We start from the raw sequence: 26,248 nt of genomic DNA on the forward strand, positions 1-26,248 counted from the left end.
TTAAGAGGTTTGATTAAAAGAATAGTCATGTTCATCTGCTAAGATATAAACTGAACTGGTGTTGAAGTGAACTGTATTTCTTAGATTATCATCAGCTAATTTCAACACACATTAGGTTATGATTTATTCTCATAACTGTGTAAAAAATACTGAGTAATTACTTACAGCTAGAAGTTATTTTGAGTTTATCTTAAAGCTGAAAACTACTAATTTTCTCCAGTATATGTTCTGAGAGTCCAAAGCAACAGTATTTAAGTTCAACCGAGAACCATATAATGCTCCAACCTCTCAATTCTTTTCCTGTGTTCATGGTTGGGTCCGAAATAGTGACCAGTTTAAAAGGTTGATTCCTCAATATTTATTAATTCTTGATTGATGGAGTGTCTGTGTTAAGTGAGCCTAAGATAGCTATAGAGATATTAAAATCAGTAACATTGTTCCCTCATCATTAGGGTGTTCTGTGGTAGATCATGACTTTTTTAGGAAGAATAAGATGATTCACCAGCATTGTAAACACTGCATGGCACCACTCAGTTTCCAAATATTTCATGTGAGGGGGTCAGATGATAAATGAAAATAAGATCATTGTTTGAGATTTGACTGAGCTTTCCTTTTCTGCTCTCATATCATCCTATATAGATTCTGCCAGGTGGAAATGTAAAAAGATATACGTGTTTTTTCAAGCATTACCTTAAAATATTAATGGCATACCCTTGTGTAGGTAAAATGATAAAGTTTACCAATCATATAGTGATGGAATTATGACAAGGTATGTAATATGTGATGTGATTACAGTCAGTCTTGAGAGGTGGTGTCGGCTTCGGGGGAACCTGCTATTCTACTTCAAGTCCAGGGACCAGTGGTCAGAGCCACTGGGGGTGATAGTGCTCCAGCAATGCTCCATTAAACTAGATCCTCCCTCTCCCACTCCTTTACCTGACGGACCCTACGGTTTCAGCCTTGGTGAGCTTTATATTACCTCTTATTCATAAAATTTCAAATTGTTAGATTTTTATAGAAATGCCATCTTATATATTTTTAATTTAGAAATTAAAATGTATTAATTTGGTGATGTCACATAATCACTGCACAATTAGCAGGCAATGACTATGACTAATGGAATAATGGACTGCAACAAATTGATACACTAAATGACTTTTTGTAATTGTATTGTACTCTTTATGTAAATTTTAAAATTACTGCAGTACCACATTTGGAGTGTGTATGTGAAATAGTCCGAAATTTGTCCTCGAATTCTTGAGTGATAATCATCTCCACGGGTGCAGTGTTTGACGGAGGTCTGGCACAGCACGTGGCAGCGCTGACAGAGCAGGACAGGGATCAGTGGCTGGACGCCATACAGCTGTCGAGCTACGACTGCATGAGAGCACACCTCCTTTCCTTACAGCAGAGGCTGGAAACGCGCCGAGGGCAAGACCCAGACCTGGACGTCCAAATGTGGCGACTGCGACGCAATCACACCCTCGGTACGTCTAATCATCACTTGCAGTACAGAAAGAACTTAGATTATTTCACTTAATTTATAATTATTAATTTAACTTATAATTGCTTGTGAATGAACCCTAAATGCAGGAAAGCAGCTCGGAGCATATGTACAATACCCATTTCAATCTGTAACAATCATAATGTGGTAATTGATGTACACTAATGTCAGTCAGAAATATAAACAAATTGTTTTGTTGAGCTAAGTTTATACTTTGCTTCCAGTTCGTGTTATACTTTATACAATAATTTGCATACATTTTGTGTAATACCCTTTTTAAAATATCAAACAGAAGAAGAAATGTAGATTCCATGGTTGTCTGTCTCTAATTATCGGACAGAAGATTACTTATGATGTTCATGAGACTCAAATAGTTAATGTTGCACATGTAAGAGTATCAGGTGTTTTGGACTAAGGTACCAGATCTAGGATTAATAAAGTTAACAAGTTCTTGAATTTAAAACCCTAATTGCCAATATATTGTTAGTTGATCTTTTTGGCCTAAATAATATACGACAATAGTTTGAAGGAAAAAATATCACTTTTTTATCGGTATAAATAGTAAAAATGTTAATAGATTTACGCCTGTTATCCCTTTAACACATTCACTGCGGATGACAAAATTACCGGTGACAGAAAATGTGGGAATTTTTTTTTTTTTTTTACTTACCCAAAACGAGTCTGGATAGCCGAAAGGGTTGTCCAAGGTATCCCGGAAGCTTCGATGGCCGAAACGGGTGACGTCATGTCCGTGCCGAGTCTGCACCGGGTGCCGGTCCCTGTGTTGTATGTGCTCGCAGCGCACTAGGTTTCGGCACAAACACTCGCGAATTACACGTATTGGGGTGGGGTGGCCCACTGGGGGTCTTCACTGTGCCTAGAACTGTTAAAACTCGACTCATTGTCTTCATCAGATGAAAAATTATTCTCAATAACATTATCGTCTTTCTCCATTATGAGTACATACACTTACACAGTCAACAGACACTATAATCCACTCACACAATATCACGAAGCATACACAACAAATGAAAATGGCGAACCGGCGACGAATCACACCAACTGACTCACCGAAACAGGCACACCTCGCTATGAGTGTTACAGCCTTCCCGGGCAACTGCTCAGCTCACACTGAGGCAATATGAAAGCAGCTGCTGTATGCCGAGCTCGCTCGTCCACCACCCGGCACGCCATTTTCGCATGACGAGCATGCTCGTCACCCGCAGTGAATGTGTTAATTAATTATATTGTTAAAAAACTGATAAAAATTTTTGCTTTCAGAAAAACTTAGGTTAAACATACAATTGAAACACATCTTCTGCAAATTTTTTTCAGTTAATGTTATTCTGATAATAAAAGATTATTCAAGAAAGAATTAATTCAATATTACATTTATGAAATAAAACCGTACATCTACCCTATACACCAAAATATCAAATAGTATTATTTGTAGTTACAATTTGGTTGTATCCGTAATTAAATGTTTAGATTAAATTGATGTTGCTATAGACCCATGTGAGTTACCTCTCTGTGAAGTGTCATTGTCATGTGACAATCTGCTGTGTGACGGGCATGGACGACCTCCCAACCCTGTTCTGCTGGTACATGTGTACATTCCAGAGGAGAGGGTACTCTTGAAATATGCCAAAACTGAAGTAATAGAGGTAAGTTACATCAAAGATTATGTTCATGTAGAATCACGTCAACATATATTTTAATTTTTAAACTTCCATTTAATCGATAATCAAAACATATTAATTGTTTATTTTTATTCAAGCAAGATATCTTAAGGAACCAAATACTAGTATGATTGAGTAATTGGTCCTAAAAAATTAATGTATAATGTGAAGAGAAAATCATAATGGAAAACTATTAACATCCACATGGTCTCCACCTAATCATGAAAACTGTGAAACCATGATTAAGCCGTGAATTTTGTTCACCGTGAAAACACCTGTACAACTTGGGATTAAATGATCGACACGAGTGGACACTTCGGCTACTTTGTAAGGCCCGGTTCACACAGTGCCAAAACGTACAAGTGTATGCAGTACCCGGGACTTAGCTCTTTTGGCGTCTATTTCTGGTTTTCATGTCTTAACTCACTTTGAATACAGGTGTCTTTTGTTTTTTATCTGATGTTATTAACATTATTTTACTGTTAAAAATGTGTGACTTTAACACTTTACTGTTTATAATAGAAGTAGAGTGTAGACTTGTGTTTTGGAATCAAGAAACAAGTTAATATTCCACACTTGTTTGTTGAATGATCTTTCGGGCATTTGGTAATAATTTATTTTATCTGGGATCTTCCCTCAAGCTCTGAGTGTAGTACCATTAGGTAAAATGACTTGCTAGAAACCTAGAACTCAAGATGGGATGAACATAAAACTAAATTACCACTCTTCAGTCTCTTCTCCTTCTCCTTATAATATGGAATAGTGAAGCATTATAAGAAACAAAAATTGTTCTTCATTCGTGTTATTTCATCAAGAGACGACTGCTTAATGAGGCGGGGAAGGGATACTTGAATCACAGTATAATGCTGAAAGTTTTATAAACTGTCTCAAAGGAAACTGCAATTTCGCTGTAATAGTCAAGACCATTTTTCATCGTTCCGTTGGCTCATGTGAAGCTGATCTCAATCATGCCAGGACTGATTGTTGCGAGCAGCCACGAGTAGGTTTGAGCAATTCTTGCTTATGTGAACCGCTGCTAAAGACTGATTAATAGTAAAAGGTCTGGTATGAAATGTTATACTCTTTTATGTTAATTATGTAGGAAACCATACCATTGATAGCATACTGCCCCCTGCATGTGTCATAGCCAAGGCTTATAATGAATTTTTATTCTTTAGACACATCTGTCCATTCCATCACGAACTGTCGACATAATTAGGAAAAGTTATAAATAAGATCACCATCCCACCCACCACTTCTGAGTCATGTTGACGTTTTAAATTTGTCTTCCCCCAACACCATCTTTTTTTGTTTGTTATTGGTAACTATGTTTTTAAAAACAATTTGACAAATTCCAAAGCCAAAAATGTTAAATTCTAAAATGAAAATGTTGACTGCCTATATACAAGTATGCTTATAAACAATGTAAACCAAGTACCAATAAATTAAAGTGTGTAATCAACCGATTACAATTATGTCCCCTTTGATATGAGTGAAAAATAGCTAGTTTAGAAGATGATGTAATCAGCGGAGGACATATGTACTAAGTTACAAGTGCCATTTCACAATAAGAGAAGATTGATAAAAAATAACAAGTTTCTGATGTGGTATATAAATTGATATCTAGTATAAACACTACTCAATTTCTCATTATGTCAATAATGATTGCAGAGGAGCAGCAATCCCAGTTTCTTGAACACTGTGAGTTTCCGAGCGAGTGATGGGTTGAATAGTAACTCAAAGGTACGGCTAACGGCATATGATGTGCGAGAGCCGGTGTCACAGACAGCCACGCCGCTAGGGTCCGCGTGTATTACGTTGGGCACGCTGCAGGATTGTGAGAGGCTCAGAATACCACTTAAGTCATGTACAGGCTCCACCGTCGGTTTCCTCAGTGTGTTTGTGTGGGCCCTGGAACGTGAGGATCATTCCACTCCCAGCACAGAGTCCACACCCTGCAGAACTGCACATGTCGACCCGGCCTTGGTGAGTTCTAGATGTCATCTTCATAACATGTTACAGCTAATGTGGTTTTTGTTAAAGTACAGAATGTGATCAAGTTTACAGTGGGAAATGTTGGTTTCAAACGTAACTTTTAATTTTAATTATTATTTTGACAACCATAATTCAAAGTTAAATTAAAAACAAAGACAACCAAAACACCATCATTATTCTATTTCAGGATGTCTAAAAACACCTGGTTCTTCAGTTTAAGTTTTAGAACCTTTCTGTGATTGGTTAATAACAGGAATTCATTTCTAATTCAGGCTGGGATGGAGACTATTAGTCATAAAAAGACATTAATTGGATCTGGTCAGAGATATTCAAAACTGCTCAGTGAAATTTTATTAAACATGTAATACAGTACTAGTGATGAGGCATTTTGAAATACATTTGATTGTAATACCAAAACTGTGGTCTCAATTCCGAATTCAATTCTAATTCCTGTGTTATTCGTTACTAATAAATAAGAATATTGTCCTAGTCTTAAAAATAAATCTCCATTTTTATTAGGAATTGGCCAATACCAAAAATATTGATCCTGATTTGGACACTGATATCACAATTTGGTCACAACTCTGAATTCAATACTAATTCCTGTGTAAATAATGACAAAAAAAAATAACAATTATGCTATTTATAACTAAATACTAACTAAAGAATTTTTCCTGGAGAGTTCGCTTCTGGCTGGTTTATACCTTCTACTTTAATCTACATTGGGTTACTGGTGTCACTAAAATCTGGGCAATCTATGGATATTCAGGAGCAGCACATCACTTTTCGCAAATGTCAAGATATTGGGGTAGAGATCGACAGGTCTAGTCGATAGCGAGAGATGTGGGTACAGTTGGTTGGGTTCCCTAAGTGTTAAAGGCAGTTGCTAGCCTGGACATAGGGCATGCCACCCCTACTCAATTTGACTGGAGAGGCTGGTATAAAGCTGGTTTCCCCTCGTTCCAAGGAGACATCACTGAAATGAATCCCCAAAATCCTTCCTCATGGATCTTGACAGGAGGCGACCCCTATCCCCAACCTTACCCATTCAGAATATCCTGTCCCTCTGGAAGGAGTATACAAATATTCTTTTATAGGACTAGGTGCAATTTTTCAGCTTCTTGTGTTAAGAGAACAAAAAACTAAAGAATTTATATAGGACAGGAAGAGTAGACTTACCTTTACCAGACAGGAAGGAACTTCTTCTTCTTTATCATAGTGACATTGAAAAGAGCATACTCTATGGAGAAGAAAAGGAATATCCTGGTAAAGAACGTATCCTGCACTTCCTATCATGTCTAAACTCTCATGATAACAATTTTCCCCTCTCTTTAATCATAAGTAGTAATTAAGAATAAAATACACTGAATGGTTTTGTTTTGTTAATCATTAAAGAGAATTTGGCCAGTAGGAGTGGTCAGCTACAAAATTTCAGCCAGCCATGATAAAACATCTTAAGATATAAACATACATACTTTCATATAGAGGACATTTTATATAACTACATATACAGTATCACAAGATAAACAAAAACTAACAAACGTCAGTTTGTTTATCACTGAGAAGTGCATGACATGCCTACACGCAATAAACACATGTTGTTGCTCAAACATAGAGAGACGTAGAAAATACAAACTGTAAGCAAAATATTATGTAAATATAATAATAAAACTAACCACATTTTAGCAAACAGTAATTTGCACACTGCCGATCAGCAGTCTGATGGGTTCTGCCATTCACAGATCCACTGTCATCGCCGGTCACAGTCACTGCCTCCGCGGCTCAACTCCAAGCTGAAGCTGCCACACCAGGGTCAACTGAGGCTACTGTTTGCCAACCCAACAGTGCAGACTTACCGCTTCCACTCTGGGCTCGGTGGAGACATCAGTGTCCACGAGGTCATGGCTGAGAGTCGACTCTGCTTTACCTTCCCGCAACAGCTTCTGTTAGTAACAGCAGACATTGGAAAATTCATTTATTGCTGTAGTACAACTATTCTTCACTGATAATTTTGTCTCTATGCCCACTTCTGTGTCTTTTACATTTCCATTACATGAAAAAATTTAGGTTTGATCCCAATTTTACTCTCACAAACTTAACTTTTATCACCAGTGTACCATGTCAGTTGTAACCTAAATAGGGAATGTTATAGTCCTCTTCATATTTTTAATAATTTGTTTGCACTCAGACACTGAAAACTAAGTTTATAAAATGAAATATGTATGGGTTTGAGATAAGTTCCTATATATAATGTAGTTTTAAACTTTATTTCCCTTGTTAAAAGCGGAGCCTGAGATCCGCGACTAGTGTGCCTTCTGAAAAAATACATAGAGAAGAACTTCTGTGTCAGTAAACTTTTAAATGTACTAAAAGATAATATACCATAGCCTAGATTGTTGGATCTTTTTAATTATTTATGTTATATATTTTTGTGTTCTGGCAATTAATGATTGATTGATTTAATGAAGTATGTATTTGGTTTTATATTACAGTTAATTGTTAGACTTATTTAAGTATTGTTTATCGTAATGACACTTTTTAGTGTACAAATCGTGTAATGGCTAAAGAATGAAGAAATTCTGAATCGGGTTGTTTCTCTGTACAGAGGAGTCTGGATACAGGAGGAGAAGGAGTTGTTGCAGGAAGTGGCAGGGATGGGGGAGCTGGTGGAGCCCTGGCACTCTAAACAGGTCCAGTTGCTGGACAGACACCTGCACTTGCTGCACCTTTACTCCCAGGCCAGTGAGAACTTAGCAGCACACAAAGGTATCAGTACAATTTACCAGCAACGTGATTGTTATTGTCACTTGTAAAACTCTTTGTGTAGAGTCAGTCTTGGTGCTTTTTATCTGTTAAGTTTCGAAACTGTAACTTTAATTTCTGATTGTGCCCAACCTGAGCATCAGCTAATCTAGTGTACATTATTGTAGTCACAAAATACTTGCCTGTCACCAAGCAAACATATTAGTCTTGAAGAACCTCCTTTTTGTTCATATACATATCTTTATTTACCTTTCTCAGGGTATCTTTGGATAAGCCATTTTTTAATAAATATTTTAAATAGGCATTGTCTGTTTTTTAAGTAAGTAACTTACTCTTTGAAATGCATTTGATTTGTTTTTCTCTTTCTATTAAATTGATCAACTTAGTTTTCTCCTATTCCATTATGTTGAAGTTATGTTATGTTGTTGAAGTTCAGTACTACAACCATCAAAATTTTGCAACTGTGCTGATAGTAGATAAGAGTTATTTTAGCAATAATATATCACAATGGTGTGTATTATATTATCATATGCTGTTTCACTTGCTCGGACAGTGGCAATATAGGTCAGATTATAACTGAAGTAAATAGTACTTCTGTTATATTGGCAGTCAATTAATTTTTAAAAGTCATTTATATTAAACAATGTGTGCATACAATTGTTTTACAAATACAAATTTCACTTTAGTTCAGGAAGATTTTGCTGTTATAATAAGCAGACACTCAGTGTGTAGTGTAAGCTGTATTCACTCTACACATCATGCAAAGAGTTAGGACCATTTTTCTAAAAATAACTCCTACAAAGAAATGGTAGTTTGTTGATCTTATTGGCAGTTCATGTTGTGTCTTGATTAAATAAATCTGTAGACAGATTATGATGTCATTTCGCAGTGCTACATAACCGACTAATTGAAAGTATTAAAAAACTGTTCTTATCTGCAGGAGGTTTTTTCAAGCCTAGTTCTCGAAAGAATGACCGTTCTTTGGAGTTTGCTCCAGTAAACCTGCACCTGCAGCGGATGTGGGTCCAAAATGACACTCTCAAGAAGTGCGACTTCTACGACGTTGTCACGGTCGGTGCCTTCACCGCGCACTCACACAAGAATAAGAATGGTGGGCTAATCAAGTGAGTGCCTTTAAATTTATGAACATAGTAGATTAATTGGAACTTTGATGATCAATCCTTTTTACAATGATGTGTATCTTCAAAAGTTCCAATGTGGTTAGTTGGTGGTAAAACAGTATAGGTAATTAAATTTATTTCATTGGGAAAGGATGTATTATAATTTAGAAATTACATTGAACCATAACACCATTTATCAATTTCACATCAACATGGTTTAGTTACCTCCCCTCAACACCACTTGGTATTATAATAGTCACTTGTGACATATATTATTATTTGAAAGTATACAGTAACTGTGAACTGAGGTCCAGCAAGTGTCTGTCTAGTCAGCATTTAGTGACATTTATACTGTAGTCCTTAACTTCACATAACATGTAAACTATAACCATTCTACATACTTTAAAACTTCTTATTGATTTTCACTAGTTTGAAGAAATACAGGATTATTAAAGACATTTAATACACTCTTTTATTCCATTGTATTTGTTTGATTGTGGGAAATTAAAATTCCTGTCCCAATGTTGTAGTTTATCGCATGTCTCTCCCAACCTTTGTACAAGTACATTATCCAATTCTTCAGCTGACCATTTTGACATCATATTTACAGGGGAAATAATTAAGTTGCAGTTTATTTTCACAAGTCATGTTCATAAAAGCTCTTCCATTAAAATTACCTCTTTTAATTTATTGTTCACTTATGAGAAACAGTAGCCTACATTTATTTATTTAAAATAAGCTTCATAATAAAAATAAACTTGTGATTGCCAATCTTTGAAAAATGATTCTTTTGCTTACCAAATTCTAAGTGGCTGTTGTTAAAGTGGGAGAACACTAAAATATTTTTTTCAAGAAACCATTGGCTTAAAAAACCATTTCACAGTTTACATTCAACACTATATTAAAATGTTAAATTTTAGTTGTCTTTCAATTTCTCTTCATTATCATGTGTCACATTTATTGCAGTATTGGGAAGGAACCTGTATGCATGTGTAATCTCTAATTGTAATTCTAACTAATACACAATTTTTTATTTAGTTATTAGGTAAGCTTGATACTTAAGATTAGCTTAAGTAAGCTTATTAACCAGAGTAGGTAGTCTTTCTGTGCCTAATATATACAATCTGCCCCTAGGTTGTTACAGCAGCTGAAGGAATCACCCATAAAGGCGAACAATAACTCTACACCAGGGTTGGACAAGATCACCATGGCTTTTGATGCCATCCAGGTAACATTGTTTTTTTTTTAATAATATGAAATCAGTGCAAGGAGGTTAATTTTGGTATTAAAACATTACCAAAGATTACATCATGTGAATTAAATTATTTTGTCAGTAGTGTGTATTATTTTATAGAGTTGTTTTGGAGTCATCCACCATTATGTGCCATTTCAAACCAACTGACATTATTAGAAAAACCAAGTTAGGACCAAATGAAGTTGTATGTTGTATTTTAACTATAAAAACCTAAGCCATAGATGTTAGATTTGTGTTTTGTGATTTTTATTACAAGGACTCTTATCAAAAATACATCTTTCAAAAGCATTAAAGAATGTTGACCAATATCCTAATATTAGTCGAAAAGATTTTAATTGGACAATTCAAATGCTCTACATCGACGTAGTGCCCAAAACTATTTTTATACCTGCAAGTGAATCTTTACAAAATGGATCAAGCTATAGTAGTATTTTGGTAAACCCATACAAAATGTTATAATATATTATATAAAACATGATATCACCTTCAAATGTTTTATTTAATCAGTCTAAGTGACTTGTTATAATGGATGAATAATTTATTCTCAGCTCATTTCTAAAATAATAACTGCTGGGATGACTCATTGGTTATTGAGCAGACAATCCACAATTTTATTGAGAAACACATAAAACTAATACATTGGCTGGAGTAATCCTCTAGTTAACATTCTGGATTACTTATGTGTTATGTGGTTCATATGAATAATATCTTACAAACTAAAAACATTTCAGGCAATAAAACAGCTGAGGAGGGAGGTGGTGGAGGCGATGAGATCCCTGATGCGGCTGGCCAAGGAGAAACAAACTCTTGGAATGTTACCTATCTGTGAGGATATGATATCCAAGGTACAATTTACTGTATAACATTGTAAACTGTTGTATACGAACACCAGGATATTCTAGATCAAAATAGCTTATAGAGCTTGAAATCAACCCTAGCAACTGTTGCAGACTCGTATCCTGTTAACTCTGTGGGACCCGGGGCTGGTAGAGGAGGCTCTGTCATTTGTGGAGAAACACAAAATGTCCTTGACCGATGACCTCGGCAGTGGAGGCAGCGGTGGGGAGGACAGCCTCACACTGTCACCCTTTCGCCGCATCACCCAGCAGCTCAGCTTCAACGAGCTCAAGTCCCCAGACTATGATGAACTTGTTACTCCTGACAGTCCCCGTTGTCTTAAGGTTACTTTTATCATGTTATTTTTTTATAGTTATTGTTTTCTGTAATCTTTTCCACTAGGATAAGTTTAAGAGGTTTGCTTTTATATTTGATGAAAAAACTACAACTAAAATAATTTATCTGTAACAATTGTCAAGGACTTTGGTCATAGTTATTGCAACAGAAGGAGTCCATTTTTAAGATATAAACCTCCGTAAGTAGATAAGTAATCTCACAGATGACACAAGAAACAAGTTTTAGGTGGTATAATTGATTTTTTGTTGGGATTTTGTTTGTTTATGTCAATATATAGCCTTTTAAAATAACTCCATAATAACAGTGGACAATAGACAAATCTCTTTGTTTACATGTTTGTAAAGAACATTTAGGCATCAAGCATTAATACACAATAAATAGTTAGAGCAATTGGAAAAGTTAGCTCCAGAAGTATATATCAGAAGTGTGGTTCTTGCTCTCTCAAAATATTCAGCCAAACTGAAGATGGTTTTGGACATGAGCCAGTTACGTAGTTTTCCCTTCAAGGAAATTTGATTGGTAGAAAAGACTATTGATCATTTCAGAAGAAAATACTGGCTTTAAAAGTAAAAACTTAGGAATTTCTTTAATGAAATGAAAAATACCTTTATTAAAGAGGCGGAGTTAGGGCTGTCAAGCATTCTCTACCACTCAAACTCAAATAAAAATCAGGCCTAAATAAAAATTGCTGCAAAGAAAACATTAAATTTGTACAATATTTACTTGATTTATAGCTTCAGGGAGTAACGTGTTTTTTATTCCTTTATGACTTAAGGAAATTATATTTTATTATTAAACATAATTTAAGAAAATGGTGTGTTTGATCATAATTCTTTCTAAAGGAAATTATATTTTATAAATAAAAAAACACGTTATTCTCTACAGTTACCACCATTTTCAACTATTTTCTTTAGGTCTAATGTGATAAGATGTCTCAAAATTGTTTCAAATTCCTACCACTCCTCATAGAAAAAATTGTCTTGATAAGTGATATCTTAAGGAACTGATACTAGAAATGTATGTATAAATAATAAAACATTCCAACTAACAACCAATTACACCACTTGAAGAACAACATACAATAGACTAATAAACTATATACCGTATGTGTATCGTTTCCAAGTTTTGTCAGTAACAAGTTGTGTGTGACAGGCACTGTGGGAACTGCAGCCAAAGAGTGGGAATCGTAGCAGGGAGTCAAGCGAACACCAGTTTGTGATATTTCCTGATGCAGAGGAGGAGGGAGAGGGAGAGCGAGAGGTGGAGGGTAAAATAACAGAGGGGGATGGTGAGACGGAGGACGATGACAGCAGCTTGCCTTCTATGTCCAATGGCTTCGATAGTGATGTCGGACGAAGGTCAGTGTTTTGAAGAGTCATTAGTGCTTGCACTTAGTAACATAGACCAGTCAATGGTATTAAAAGCCATTACAAAGTGGTGATTGGACATCCAATTACTAGTAATACATGCAATCAACTGTACCAATAAGAACAGTTTTAATACAGTTATGTAATCTGTTTCCAGTTAAGCAATAGTTTCAGTTTTGTTGCCTTTTTTATTAACCCTTTGTATAAAACAAGCAGTTTTAGAGCAAAAATTAAAAGTTGTGTGAGATTTCTTATAATAATGCGATAACATTTGTTGACTGGATGTACCTCTCCAGAACGAGGCCGAAATATTTGAAGACTTGAATTTTGTTACCATTTTCAACGTGTTATAAACCGAAAAAGCTAGATAATAGTTGTTATTAATAGGATTTTTTAAACTTGCACTCTGTTTCTTTTACAGAGATCACACACCCAAATATCACTATGGGTTTATTCAAGTGACCTGCAATGTAATGTATCAACAATTTCAGTTTAATACGATGTGTTGCTAAGGAATGTTATCGCTTCAGTAAAATTTTGATTGCCTTACAAGATCTGGATAGATTTAATGCTAAAAATTAAGAATACCAAAAATGTCAAAGTTGTTATTACTTTGTTCTCAAATTTGATCACGATCTGGTAGAATATAGTATGACTTGCTTACATATCCATACCCTTGCATTATTGATTGTTAATTAATCGTCTCATGGTTTTGGACTCTTTGAATCTGTACAGGTAACATATGTTCAAATCTTGCCTGTGACTGTTGCAGTTCTTATCACTATTTCGAGCTTGTACTATACCGATTTTCCTCCTTATTCTGTTCAATAATATTCTCACAAAGGCCAGTGGCGTATGGGGGCAGGCAAAATAAGGCTAAAAGAGAGATTGGCCTCTCCTTTTTATAAAAAATCCTACATAAACCTTGGATCTATGAGTTGACTAAACATACACTTTAGTTTATAAATACATTTAAATGGACGCTAGTAAAGTAAATTACATCCTGTCAGTGGATGCTCATCTAGATATCTGGGATGTGTGACTCATTTGCACTTGGCATGACATAAAGAGTTAAGTATTGTTAAACAATTTAAGAGTGTAGCCTACAAGTAAGATTCAAGTCTTAACTTGAGAGAAGCCAGTAATTATTGTAGCCCTCACTACCAGGTTCCTGGACACACATGCCATGAGCAGCTCTCCATCAGCCAATTACTACAAGCCCACAGATGAGCCGGAGCCATGGGACCTGACACAGCTCAACATTGAGGCCAGTGTCATGTGTCTGGTCAGCAAGGTCAAGTTCTTGTGTGGTCGTTGTGGCTCCCCTGCAGTCAGGCTCAGGTATTGTCAGCTGTACATCACATCATCATTCTGACTCTTTGTTACAGAGGGAATGAAACTTAATAATGTATTTTTGTGTCACAGGTCACAAAGAGGCATTGGTAGGTCAAAGAGTTTTCGGAGCGAACTGTCGAGTCAGAGCCAGCAAGAGGTGGTGACGAGTCAGCCAACGAGTGTGACAGTGAGTGGGGTGGTGGTGGGGGGCAGGACCGGAGGTCCTAAGCGGACTAACAGTGACGATGCCATCAACAAGGCTGTGGACTGTGCCAACGTGGTGCGTAATAAGTTCACTGAGGGATTAGACTTCTCTACGATCACTGACTGGACAACGGAGCTGCGGCCCAGTATGCGCAAACTGCGTCAGGCAATGGACGGGTTGCTTAAGACAGCACGGCTCACACACAGCGTGTTCCGAGTGCAGGAGGACAGGCGCACTGCACAGAAGGCGTGTAATGTGCGATACAGGAGGCATGTCTGTTTTTCTCAGGCGGTGAGTCAGTTAATAAAGTTTACATCATCTTAAAGTTCACAAATAATCTAAATGTGTTTCAAAATCAGTGATTTATATTGAAAAATTCTTTATGAATAGCAAATTATGCAAACATATGATTCATTTCATGTTTAATTAATCTGTCTTGAATGTTAATTGTTATTAAAATTCGATACAAAAAATGTTTTACTAAATAAATAACACTCATCCCTCACATGCAAGTAAACAATTATTGTTATAAAATATTACATTGATAGTTTCTTTTGGTTTTATATTTCCTAATACAAGTTATGTAGTCCGTATAATGTTTTGTAATAAACTTTACTTAAGAGATTTAATTTAATATTAATTTTGTACATGATTTGTCAAATTTATTTTTTTAAATAGGAATTTTGCTAGTGAAATAACAAAATTCATATATTTATGCATTCATTGTAAGATAATCTATCCTTGCCTGTGTAATGAATATAAATCTATTGTATTAGTAAGTAACAAGTTACGTACAAATATAATTTTTATAATTGACTAAAGCTAAATTTAATTTCAGTAAAGATTTGATCAAAATGTACTTATTCTACCAGGACTTGAATCTAATCGTCTCATTTGCTAGGTGATAATGCTAATAATTATATCACAAAGCCCTTACTTATTATTGATCAATTTTATTGTACTTAATCAAAACAAACATTTTAGAGAGAAAACCCATAAAGTCAATGTCAAATTTAGTAATCTTCAATTTTATTTCAGAAAAACAGTTAAAACTACTGCATTTTTATCTTTAACACTATATAATATATTTGGTATGCACATGATTTTGAGCATTAGCTAAGCCTATGACTCCAATGACTGTCTGTTTCTTTGTTCATATGATGTCTCGAGAACAAACTATCCTATAGATTTGAAATTTTGCATTAAACTTCAATTCTACATAGACAAGAATTTTGTTCAATGATGGTGCATGTCTATCGATGAGATTTGACTGAGCATCATTGAAGTATATCTCTCAGTAGTCAGGAAAACTGTCTCTTATTTCAGCCTTAGGGCTGTACAAATTTCTTTTCTGTCTGTTTGTCTGTCTGCAGGACATCTCTTGAATGTAATAAGCTATCTACTTGAAATTTTGCTTACAACTCAGTGAAACTTATTATGCGATATGTGATCTGGCGTATTTTTACCTTGTCATATTACCTAACAATTGTTAACCTTCCTTGACAAATCTTTGAGATAGAGATAGTTGAACTTGTAATAATAAGATGTGAATATTATTTAGAAGTATATTGTTACTATTTTATTTAAATATCATATATTGAAGACAGGAGTATTTCCGTGTTGCAGTTGACCGCACTGGTGACAGCCCTGATGGCTAAGCTGTGGTGCCAGAAACCAGATCCTGTGTTCCTACTGGTTTTGACCACCATAGGACCCTTGGTGTCCTTCGAGGGACTGCTGAGCTACTACGGCGATGAGGTAGACATGTGGGGTGACATGGTTGTAGCAGTGGAGGACCTACAGACTGTCGGCTTCACCATGGCTCGCTGTCCACCCAACACAAGGTCAGTGACCTTCATGGCTGCAACTATCATAATAATAGTGATCAAACTCCTATTGTCTAATACTGATCATTTAGCTGTTATGAATTTTTTTTCTTTATAAAAACATGTTTAGTTCAGATTTTCAAACTATTCAAAACAATAGTAGGTCATTTACTATCCAAGGAATTCTCAATGGTTTGGTTTTTATTTAAAAAAAATCAATACAGTTAATAAATAATTAAATTATATAGAGAATGTTTTATTCAATCTAAATTGTTAGTTTTGTTACTAGGTATGTTATATGTGCTCAATTAATATCAAGGTAGTTGACAGTGGCATTGTTAAGTGATATGTATATTTTACCCTTTACAGGAGTAAATGTATATATATATGAAACAAAGTTCAAATTAGTTACACACCATTTAAAACAACAATGGCTGTACCGATTATAATGATCTCTGATTTGTTGGATTTGGATAGCATAATAAAATATTAAAATGTAGTGGAATATCAGGTAAATAGAACAAGATTTTATGTAATATGATAGATTGAAAGAGCATGTTAAATTATATCAACTGATCTGTGTAAACATTGTTTCATGACAGCACAACCATATGTTTAATTAATTTAACCACTATTTACATTTTTTACATTTATAGTCTTGAAAGCAGTAAGCTTGATAGAAACAAAACTTCTTATTTCAACCTATTCTGCAACTAGTATTAAAATACTTATAGCCCAAGTATCAAAATTCTTTAAACGGGAGTGTATAGTACTAATTGGGGGAACAAAAAAATTATTTTCAAAATAGGGGTGATCATCTCCATGCCCCCTCCCCCCCATACCCAAAGCCAACATTTTGAAATGACAACTAATACTTTTTTACACCTCAAGTTGAAGCTCATAAAAAATGCTGTATTTTAGTAAAAAAGATTTTAATTGGCCAAGCCAACAATAAATTAGTCTACAAACTACTGTACTACTGTTAATAACACAACACCATTACTTACTGAATAAAATGATATTGCCAAAAAGCGAAATGTTTTGTGTAATATTAATATAATTACTAATTTCGCTATCAGTATTTGTAAGTAAACAGGACAAGCAAGTGCCTTACCTTTCTTATCTACAGTATTGTTGGAAACTGATCCTGTAAGCGGCTATCTCTGGTCATGTTTCAACACACCAAACATTTGGGTATGTAGTTAAATTTGTTTAGTGACAGTGGTGCATGTTGTATGTCTTACTTCACAAGGAAAATAGTTTACAGCCTTCAAGAAAGAGTGTACCACAGTGTTTTAGGCATGTTACGAGATGTCTCTATATTCAGTTTTATAAATTTTTTCAATAAAAAATAATACATCCATACAATGAATTACCACCACATATTAACAAATAATGTTTATCCCATACTTTTTCTCAACTTGTTTGACTCGTAGGCAAGAACAGGCAGTGCCCAAGGTGACAGGGTCACGGTCGTCGCTGGGTGTGGTGTTGCCAGTGCCTGACTCTGTACACTCTCTGCTGCCACTGTCCTCTCCCCCAGTAAGCTCTGTCACCTTCCACGTCACCCCTGTGTTCTTCAACATTGGTATCAATGAAATGGCCACTCTCGCAGAGAGTCTGGGTGCCACCAAGCCGCAGGAGCGCAGCAATGTCGACAACTTTGACCGGCTCAATCGTTACTATCACCGGTTCCGCAAACTTAACGTCCCATCCGAGAAAAGAGGTGAGTACAAGTTATCAATACATAGTATAAATTAAAGTCACTTTCTGTGTTGGGTCTTTAGGGCATCAATATTTCCTAAACTACTCAGTGGATTTTGTTACAGTTTTCTTTATCGGCTTTGTTATGAACTTGGGCTAGGGCAGGTTCCTAGGTATGATACATACAACAACATTTTAATCATAGAAAGAAGAAAAAAGTTTGTGTGATGCAAAAATTTATATTTTTGAGCACTTTTATTGTTAATAACGACTAAACCTACAATTTCCAAAAGCCTACAAAAAAGACTGCTGTGCATATATCTATCTCCAAAGAATAATCTACAGTAACCATTTTTCTCTTTTAAAGTTAACATTTTTATTACCATTTCAAAAGCTATTTTCTTGATTGGGTTAAAAATCTGTATTACTTAGTACCAGAAAAATCACAGACTGTAAATAAATGCTTTTAAATCTAAGTTGGATTTCAAAACCCACGTATGTGTTTATTTTCTTTGTCAGTACAACAGTATAAACTCATCTGTGGAACCATAAATAAATTAGAGCGGAAGTTAACCGATTGTTTTTATGATTATTTATTCCATAAATGATCAAATGGAAGAGAGCTTTATTAGTAAATATAACGCATTTAGAAACAATGTTCATAAAACCAAATAATACTCCATTAACCCTTTTAGGACCAGCCGTCATACAATGATAGTAATTATGCTGGTACTGGCTACTGTGCATAATGTAATATTTTATAAAATTTAAAAAACTTAATGACTTTTTTATTTTTTATTTAATATTTTTGAAATGTGTATAACATAAAAACCAGTATTCAAACTAAAAGTTATTTAGAAAAATGTACTTGACCACTTTTTGCATATGTTTTATGTTGCATTTTCGGGTTTGTTGTAAGAGTTAAAAATTTATATGGAAGATAATTCATTTCTGCTCATTTTGGTACTAAAATAGCTCTCTATATTGATTGGGCATCTAGGATTTCTTATAATTCTGTGAAAAACGTTTTGCTAATAGGCTTATTCCCAAAATGTCGGTGTGCAAATTTGGAGCATACAGTAGTATTTTTTGGTTCTGGTCCCAAAGTGGTTATTCAAATTATATAAATGTATTGACAATATCTTCAAAACTGCTGAACTGTCACAGAGTATCACTTTTAGTTTTTAAATTATATAAACGTATTGACAATGTCTTCAAAACTGCTGAACTGTCACAGAGTATCACTTTTAGTTTTTAAATTATATAAACGTATTGACAATGTCTTCAAAACTGCTGAACTGTCACAGAGTATCACTTTTAGTTTTTAAAACACAATCAGAGTTTTTCTGTTCATAAACTAGATTAAATATTATAACCAACAATAAATATTATTTTGCTATTATGTAAATAATATTGTAAATAAAAATGAATCGCCAAATGTGTTGGTAAGCATTAATCTCGAGAACGGCTGGACCAATTTGGTTAATTCTTTTTGTAAAATGTCCATTGAAATGCGAGTAAGGTTTTTATGAAGCAAAATATAAGAAAAGTTACCTTGAATATTTTGAAATTAAGAAAAAATATAGTTGTTACGTTTCATAATCCAAATTAAACTGGCACTAAACAGCTGTCAAACCTTCAGTTCTATGTCGACAAATTGGCTGAAACATCTGTTTACATTTAAATTTGATGAAATATTAAGTAAACAGTGATTGATCAGTAGTGTAATGTAGATAGGAAATAAAAAAATAACACATAAATTTACTCCAGTTTACGCCAGTGACGAATTTAAATAATATAATGCGTTTTAAATATTATTTAAACACTGTTATATAACCAACCATAATGAACAAAGTTATGAATGTTTTCACATATGTTGCTTTAAACTTGTGGGCTTCCTTCACATCGTGATATGGCATTGGCTTATGGAAAACAGAGAAATGAATACTAACATGCCTCAACGATTCATTCTTTCCCTGGCTACAGTCAAGTGTATCGCAAAACTTTAATAACGATTATTTTGGAATGTTGCAAAACCTTATTAAGGATTTTCCTCTTATACCGAAAGTACATAGGAAGTAGGTAGGACTTCCCCCTAGGCCGTAATAGGCTTCTCAGTCCTACTTATGTTTGTATTTTCTTCGTCTGGACAAGGAAAACTCAACTATATCCCTGGAAATATTTTGGACTGAAAATAGATTACAGAAGCCGATAGTAGACGATTATGACCAAAGTAGATTTCAGAGAACTGCATAATCAAACGTTTATAGTATTTTGATCAAGGTAATGTGGCAAGCTAAACTGTGACATATTACAAACTATCTGAAGTAGGCACTTTTTAACCGAAGTAGGCTTCTTGGTCCTACGTAAGTATGTATTTTTGCTTCATCAGGACCACAAGGCAAATTCTACTATAGTACTGGAAATATCTTAGACCTGAAATATATGATAAAGGCTAGAAATAGACGCTTTTTGACCGAAGTTGGTTTCTGAGACCTGTGTATTGTATTTTCTTGATCAGGATAACAATACAGACTCAGTTGGGATGTATATGTATAATTAGAACCAGAAATGCTCCTACATGTGCCAAACATGATATAATAATTAAGTTAAACTCTGATACTATTTACCATGAACTTAAATAATACCTACTTATGTTTTACAATTTGTATAGGATTCCCATCGTATTACATCATAATTGCTTTTATTAAGTAATATAAGGTACTAAAGTTTGCATGCGAAGCCGCGGGTAACAGCTAGTTACTCAATAAAAAGTGTAATTAATTATAAACTATAGAATAAAATAAACTTATTTCAATAAAATAATACTAAAAAACAACAGTTAATTCATTTGACATATTAAAGAGTATTAACAAGTACAGATTGTTTGGAACAAAAATATAATTTTTTTATCATCATAGGAATTTTGGAAACTTTTATCAATTTTACTGTTTGAAAACATATATAATCCAATAACCTTTTTATAACGTAACTCGTTGTTGCCATTTCTCTAATTAATATATGATTGACTTAGCTGTATTTTGGTAGTGTTTTGATCAATGTAACTGGTTTAAAAGTGTTACAAGAAGACACTTAAAACCTTAATTAAGAATACTTAACTGAGCGAATTTTAAAGAAATTTGGACAGTGACAAATAAATGGGATTTGGAATACTGTTAGTAGTATTCTGACTACAAGACTCAAACATTGTGGTCGATATTTTTGGTTTATTAATCAGTAAAGTCAATTTGATTATAATCCACATTATTTCAATACCAGCATGTATAATTTATTTAAATAATTTACAATAGTAATAAAATAGAATGATATTTATTTTGAATAAAGCAACATTTGCTTGGGGGTTTTCGTATAAATTATGTAAATTATTCCACGTGGTACGGTGCACATGTGATATAAGTGTGTGGGATTGTGCAGGAGTGCTCCACGGACCGCAGCAAGTCAGCCTTGACTCACTAGTAGACCAACTCAAAGGAACAGTGCTAGCCAGCCGGAGTAAGAATGTAGAGATCCTGCACCTCTCCTCCAGGATCTGCCGGCGGATGAAAGGTCTAGATTCTTAACTTTATTGGATATGAAGTTGCTTGATAAAAATAGTATATACAAATTCAATTTAACTCACTTTCTAGTAACTTGGTTAGTAAGTTATAGTATTGATAACCATGTACCTTGACTGTACATATTTCTTATGAATTTTAATTTTATTTGATGAAAAGTGTTTATATTTGTATCTAAAATTACTGTCATTTATGAAATGTTTAACTGTTAATTGTGTAAGTCAATTTAGAATCCGAAAATTGTGATGAAAGCTCTGAAAAATAAAATAATGTATTGTTACCCCAAACCTAAAGCATAAGTACAGAAACACAATTTTGCAGAAGATTATAAGCAAAATTATGCCTCATTGTGTGGAAAAATGTTTTTTTTTTTTTTCATTACGTCAGTCAGGCCATTTTGTATTTGAGGACACAATTAGTTCTGGAATTGATACATGGAGTTCAAACTATTTAATATTATTGTTTGCTTTCAGGTTTGAGGTTTACAAGTTGCAAAAGTGCCAAGGACCGAACTGGCATGTCAGTTACTTTGGAGCAGTGCTGTATCTTGCGTTCAGAGTACGACTTGGCAGAGCATGAGTTCAGCCGTGCACTAGACTGTATGCGGAGGTATGTCACCAAGGCTGACCAACCAGTTGTAGTTTTGAATCAGTGACTGTTATTAAGAAGGGACCTGGATCTTAAATTCGAATTTTGCATTATAAAGTGATAACGGCGGTAGGAGTTTTCAATTGATTTTCCATACTCAGATGATGATGGATGTTAGTCTTCAATTATGATATTGCATTCTTAAGGAAGAATTTTTTAAAATAATGAATCTAAAATCATACAGAACGTTTTAATGCTTTAAAAAGTAGTTCTGATTAGAAAGAACAGCTTCTCTTATATTTGTAACTTTCCAATAGTTATATGAGAATCTACTGCAGCTATTTGATTGTTAGAACAATAGTTCACTTATTTATAAATAGTTACTGTTTAATTATAACCTTATGGAAGCTGGTGTTTCTCTAGCACCTTATTCTTCTACCAAATTGAACATAACAGTAGTAACAGGGTGACAGAGTTTACAGTACACAGATGATGTTCTGGTTTCAATTTACTCAGTGGACTTCAGTACACCTCCTCTTGTACCAATAATGTACCAAAATAATGGTTACTAATTAACTTGTATTTTATTAATATGGAATACAGATAGAAGCTTCCCTTCTCAGATACAAGAAATATATTCATTTGGCTTTGTTAGCGCAATTGTTGTTGCATTTGTAAAATTTAAAAGCACTATTTACTTCAAAAATATTCTTCTTTGTTTTTGTTTAATGGGTCCAAAAATTAATTTTTACTGGGTAAAACTACAATTATTAGACTTTTTTACTTATTGTGCGCATCATACAAATTTAACTGAAGGTAATTCTACTAAAAACACTTTTTTCAGTGAGGGTTGTCGGCGGGAGAATACGTACAAGAATGTGAATGTACGCAAGTATGCCTTCAATAGTCTGCAGATACTGACCTTGCCCAAGCAGTATAGACCCCCAGCTGGTACCTTCGGCTCAGCGCAATCCTAGTGTGTCACTGTCACAGTTATTGGGTATCAGTGTTTGTCTAGTCACTATATGTCACATAGCTCAACGTCACAATACTGGAGGCTTGTGGTAACACAGTCTAGGTAAGTCATTAGTCACTGTCACAATTTTTGGGTACCATTATGTGTCTAGTTAATATAAGTCATATAGCTCAATGTCACAATATTAGAGGCTTGTGGTAACACAGTCTAGGTAAGTCACTAGTCATGTCACAATTTTTGGGTACCATTACATGTATGTGTCTAGTTAATATAAGCTCATATAGCTCAATGTCACAATAGTAGAGGCTTGTGGTAACACAGTCTAGGTAAAGTCACTAGTCATGTCACAATTTTTGGGTACCATTATGTGTCTAGTTAATATAAGTCATATAGCTCAATGTTACAATAGTAGAGGCTTGTGGTAACACAGTCTAGGTAAAGTCACTAGTCATGTCACAATTTTTGGGTACCATTATGTGTCTAGTTAATATAAGTCATATAGCTCAATGTCACAATAGTAGAGGCTTGTGGTGGTAACACAATTATTCAGCAGCTACCCATGGTGTGCAAAGTCATGTGTAACTAACTACTAGTAACTTAATAACAATAAACAGCCAGTCTTCACACACATTGAACTTATTGTGAAACTTTAGTAATCACCTCTATTACTGGTACTTCACACATATTTACAATAATATTTTTAAAGGTGACATTTTACTTATCTTCTGCAACTACTAGATGTATGTGAATACCCTATAATTTCCCCTTTCATTGTCTTGTTTAACAAATTGACAGTTGTGGCTCATTACACGTTTTTCTCTGCCAGCAGCTCACTACACTACAATAAATGATCAATTGTAGTTACTTACAATTAATTTATTCTTTCAGGAATCATTCACCGCACGCTCCTCCATGTTCCTACAATATTCCACCACAATATGTTGCGTACCTAGATATTATGTCCGCAACAACAAGACACCAACAAAGACTGACCCACACCTGTTGTCATCCTTCAGTCTGTTGGCTGTGATTACACAGTTCTTAGATCATGTCTAGTGTTCAGATGGGTTTTACTTTACATTGTACAGGTATTTGGATGATTGTTAGCGAACAGTTTAAGAATGTTAGACTGATTATGATAGACTTATAGTTAACTGATAAAACAGGCTTTGTCATGATTACAATCAATACATCTATAGACTTTAAGGGAAAAATTGTGGTTCTGTTGAAAATTTTGGCAAAGCCGTATATTTGGTATTATATACAACACAAAGTGAATAAAACCCCTCTTCCCTTGACTCTTCTGCAATGATTTGTTTATGTAAACGTAATTGTTGATATGTGTTCAGTTTGATTTTCTTTTAATAACACATTCTTTACTGACATTCCTAATGTTTAAGAAATTTAGCTCAAATATAGTCAACATTTTAAATGTAAATGTTTTACAAAAACTGTAAATCTTCTATGCTAACTAACCACATTAAATAAGTAACTGTAAGTGACCTAAGTAATTATAAGATGAATTTGCTATAATTTTACGGAGAACTGTTTTTGAATTTTAGATACTTGTCTCACATTACTGGTGGAGAAAGTTAATAGGACATTTTGAAAGGAAACCTGCAAACTAACCTCATTATTTTGTTAGTAATTATTTTAATTCAAGGGAATTATCACAATGAGTTTGCTTAAGAACTCAGTTTTGTGCCATTGTATATTGTGAACAAACAGTTTTGTTTATTATAATGAAAAGTATTCAGATTATAATGATCATGATATTTGGGAAGAATATTTAAAACAAGATCTCCATTTGTAGAAACCTTATAATTTTCTATACTAATATGTTATCTCTGAGCTAAGATTGTCTGATATGGGGATAATCATGCTTTTGATATGATAACAGATTGTAATCATAGTTCTAAATTCAATGGATTGTGGGAAGTTTGTAGTTCCAGTATATCTGATCTTAAAATTAAAGAAAATTAATTTTAAAATGTTAAATACTATACAGTTATATTAATTCAGGTATTAGTTTAATGGAAAACAAAAATAAAAAAATTTTGGTATGAATAAAACACCATCAGTACAATATAACAATTATTGTATCCTCAAAATATGTTGCTAATTTTTGTTCTCAACCTCTATAATAGCATTCGTACTATGCTATAGAATACATGTAGAATTGGGGCATAATACTTTGTAAGTGGCATGCAGGGAAAAGAGCATCAAAGTTTGTTGGCTCCTTAGTGTATGTTGTGTTATAAACTGTTATCGTATAGACTATCTTCAGTTTTTTGCAAACACTCTTTTGCAAAAGATTCATCATTGCAAAATTACATAATTCATCATACTGTTAATCATGAATTCAATATGTTTATGGCAGCTTTTTCAGGGTTCTATCGTAAAATGAAGGCATAGGAAGTAAGAAGGTTGCTCCTGTCTCTGCACTTTAATTAAACATAAATAATTGTTGCCATTAAATAAGTTTTAAAAACAACTTCTTCATCAGATTATGTTTGCCATTATTGATTGTTGGTCACTAAATTAAATTGAGTTCTTTGAGTGTTTTGTATTTTTGTTACTAAAATCTCGATAAGTTCCCTATTCTTGAGTAGCTTGACTATTCTTTGGTATTGCAAGGAACTTAAAATCTGCTATCCTCTCCAACCAAAAATGTCATGTAATCTAACCTTTTGCTTGTATTGACACAAATGGTAACAACTAGTTTAATGATGCAAAATATTCTATATTTTAATTTCCTTTGCCCTCCAATGGCTCCCAAATGATTAATTCAGTTATTGAGTTAGGTTTTATATTCATGTATGCCCACATCCCTGTAGAACATTACATGACAATGTTATTGCTAATCTCCTTTCAAAATGTGTTTGATGTAAATATTTTTTAACCATACGGATACCTGATTCAATGCCAATAACTAGATGTTTTTAAATAACATTGACAGAATTTAAATTATAACCGAATTGTACTTGCTGTAATAAAATGGAGGAGTATATTTACTCAATGTTTTGCTTTAAAGTGTTACTGTGATTAAAGTGCAAAGTAAGTTTTATGTTAAAGTGTGCAATGTTTCTTGTCAGCTTGTTTTATTATTATTTAGTTATATAATTATTTTGTAATTGTATTTTCTTGTGTTCTATATTACT

At 34.1% G+C, this 26,248-nt stretch overlaps 1 protein-coding gene across 2 annotated transcripts in view; it reads left to right on the forward strand.

The window, feature by feature from the left end:
- LOC124367576 (type II inositol 3,4-bisphosphate 4-phosphatase) overlaps positions 1-25,578 on the forward strand; it is a 69,197-nt gene extending 43,619 nt beyond the window's left edge. For both annotated transcript variants that reach the window (XM_046824519.1, XM_046824529.1), the window contains 19 exons: positions 796-963; positions 1,287-1,487; positions 3,014-3,168; positions 4,855-5,169; positions 6,921-7,123; positions 7,784-7,944; positions 8,882-9,065; positions 10,197-10,290; positions 11,049-11,162; positions 11,268-11,498; positions 12,664-12,869; positions 14,046-14,219; positions 14,304-14,709; positions 16,045-16,262; positions 17,681-17,970; positions 21,384-21,515; positions 21,997-22,132; positions 22,956-23,189; positions 23,976-25,578. In XM_046824519.1, coding sequence (XP_046680475.1) covers positions 796-963; positions 1,287-1,487; positions 3,014-3,168; positions 4,855-5,169; positions 6,921-7,123; positions 7,784-7,944; positions 8,882-9,065; positions 10,197-10,290; positions 11,049-11,162; positions 11,268-11,498; positions 12,664-12,869; positions 14,046-14,219; positions 14,304-14,709; positions 16,045-16,262; positions 17,681-17,970; positions 21,384-21,515; positions 21,997-22,132; positions 22,956-23,088 — 3,521 coding nt within the window. In that variant the 3' untranslated portion in view covers positions 23,089-23,189; positions 23,976-25,578. The remainder of the gene's footprint in view (positions 1-795; positions 964-1,286; positions 1,488-3,013; positions 3,169-4,854; positions 5,170-6,920; positions 7,124-7,783; positions 7,945-8,881; positions 9,066-10,196; positions 10,291-11,048; positions 11,163-11,267; positions 11,499-12,663; positions 12,870-14,045; positions 14,220-14,303; positions 14,710-16,044; positions 16,263-17,680; positions 17,971-21,383; positions 21,516-21,996; positions 22,133-22,955; positions 23,190-23,975) is intronic.
- The last annotated feature ends 670 nt before the right edge of the window (positions 25,579-26,248 follow it).

Source organism: Homalodisca vitripennis, chromosome 1 (genome assembly GCF_021130785.1).
Source record: "Homalodisca vitripennis isolate AUS2020 chromosome 1, UT_GWSS_2.1, whole genome shotgun sequence".
In the NCBI taxonomy this organism is placed as follows: Eukaryota; Metazoa; Arthropoda; class Insecta; order Hemiptera; family Cicadellidae; genus Homalodisca; species Homalodisca vitripennis.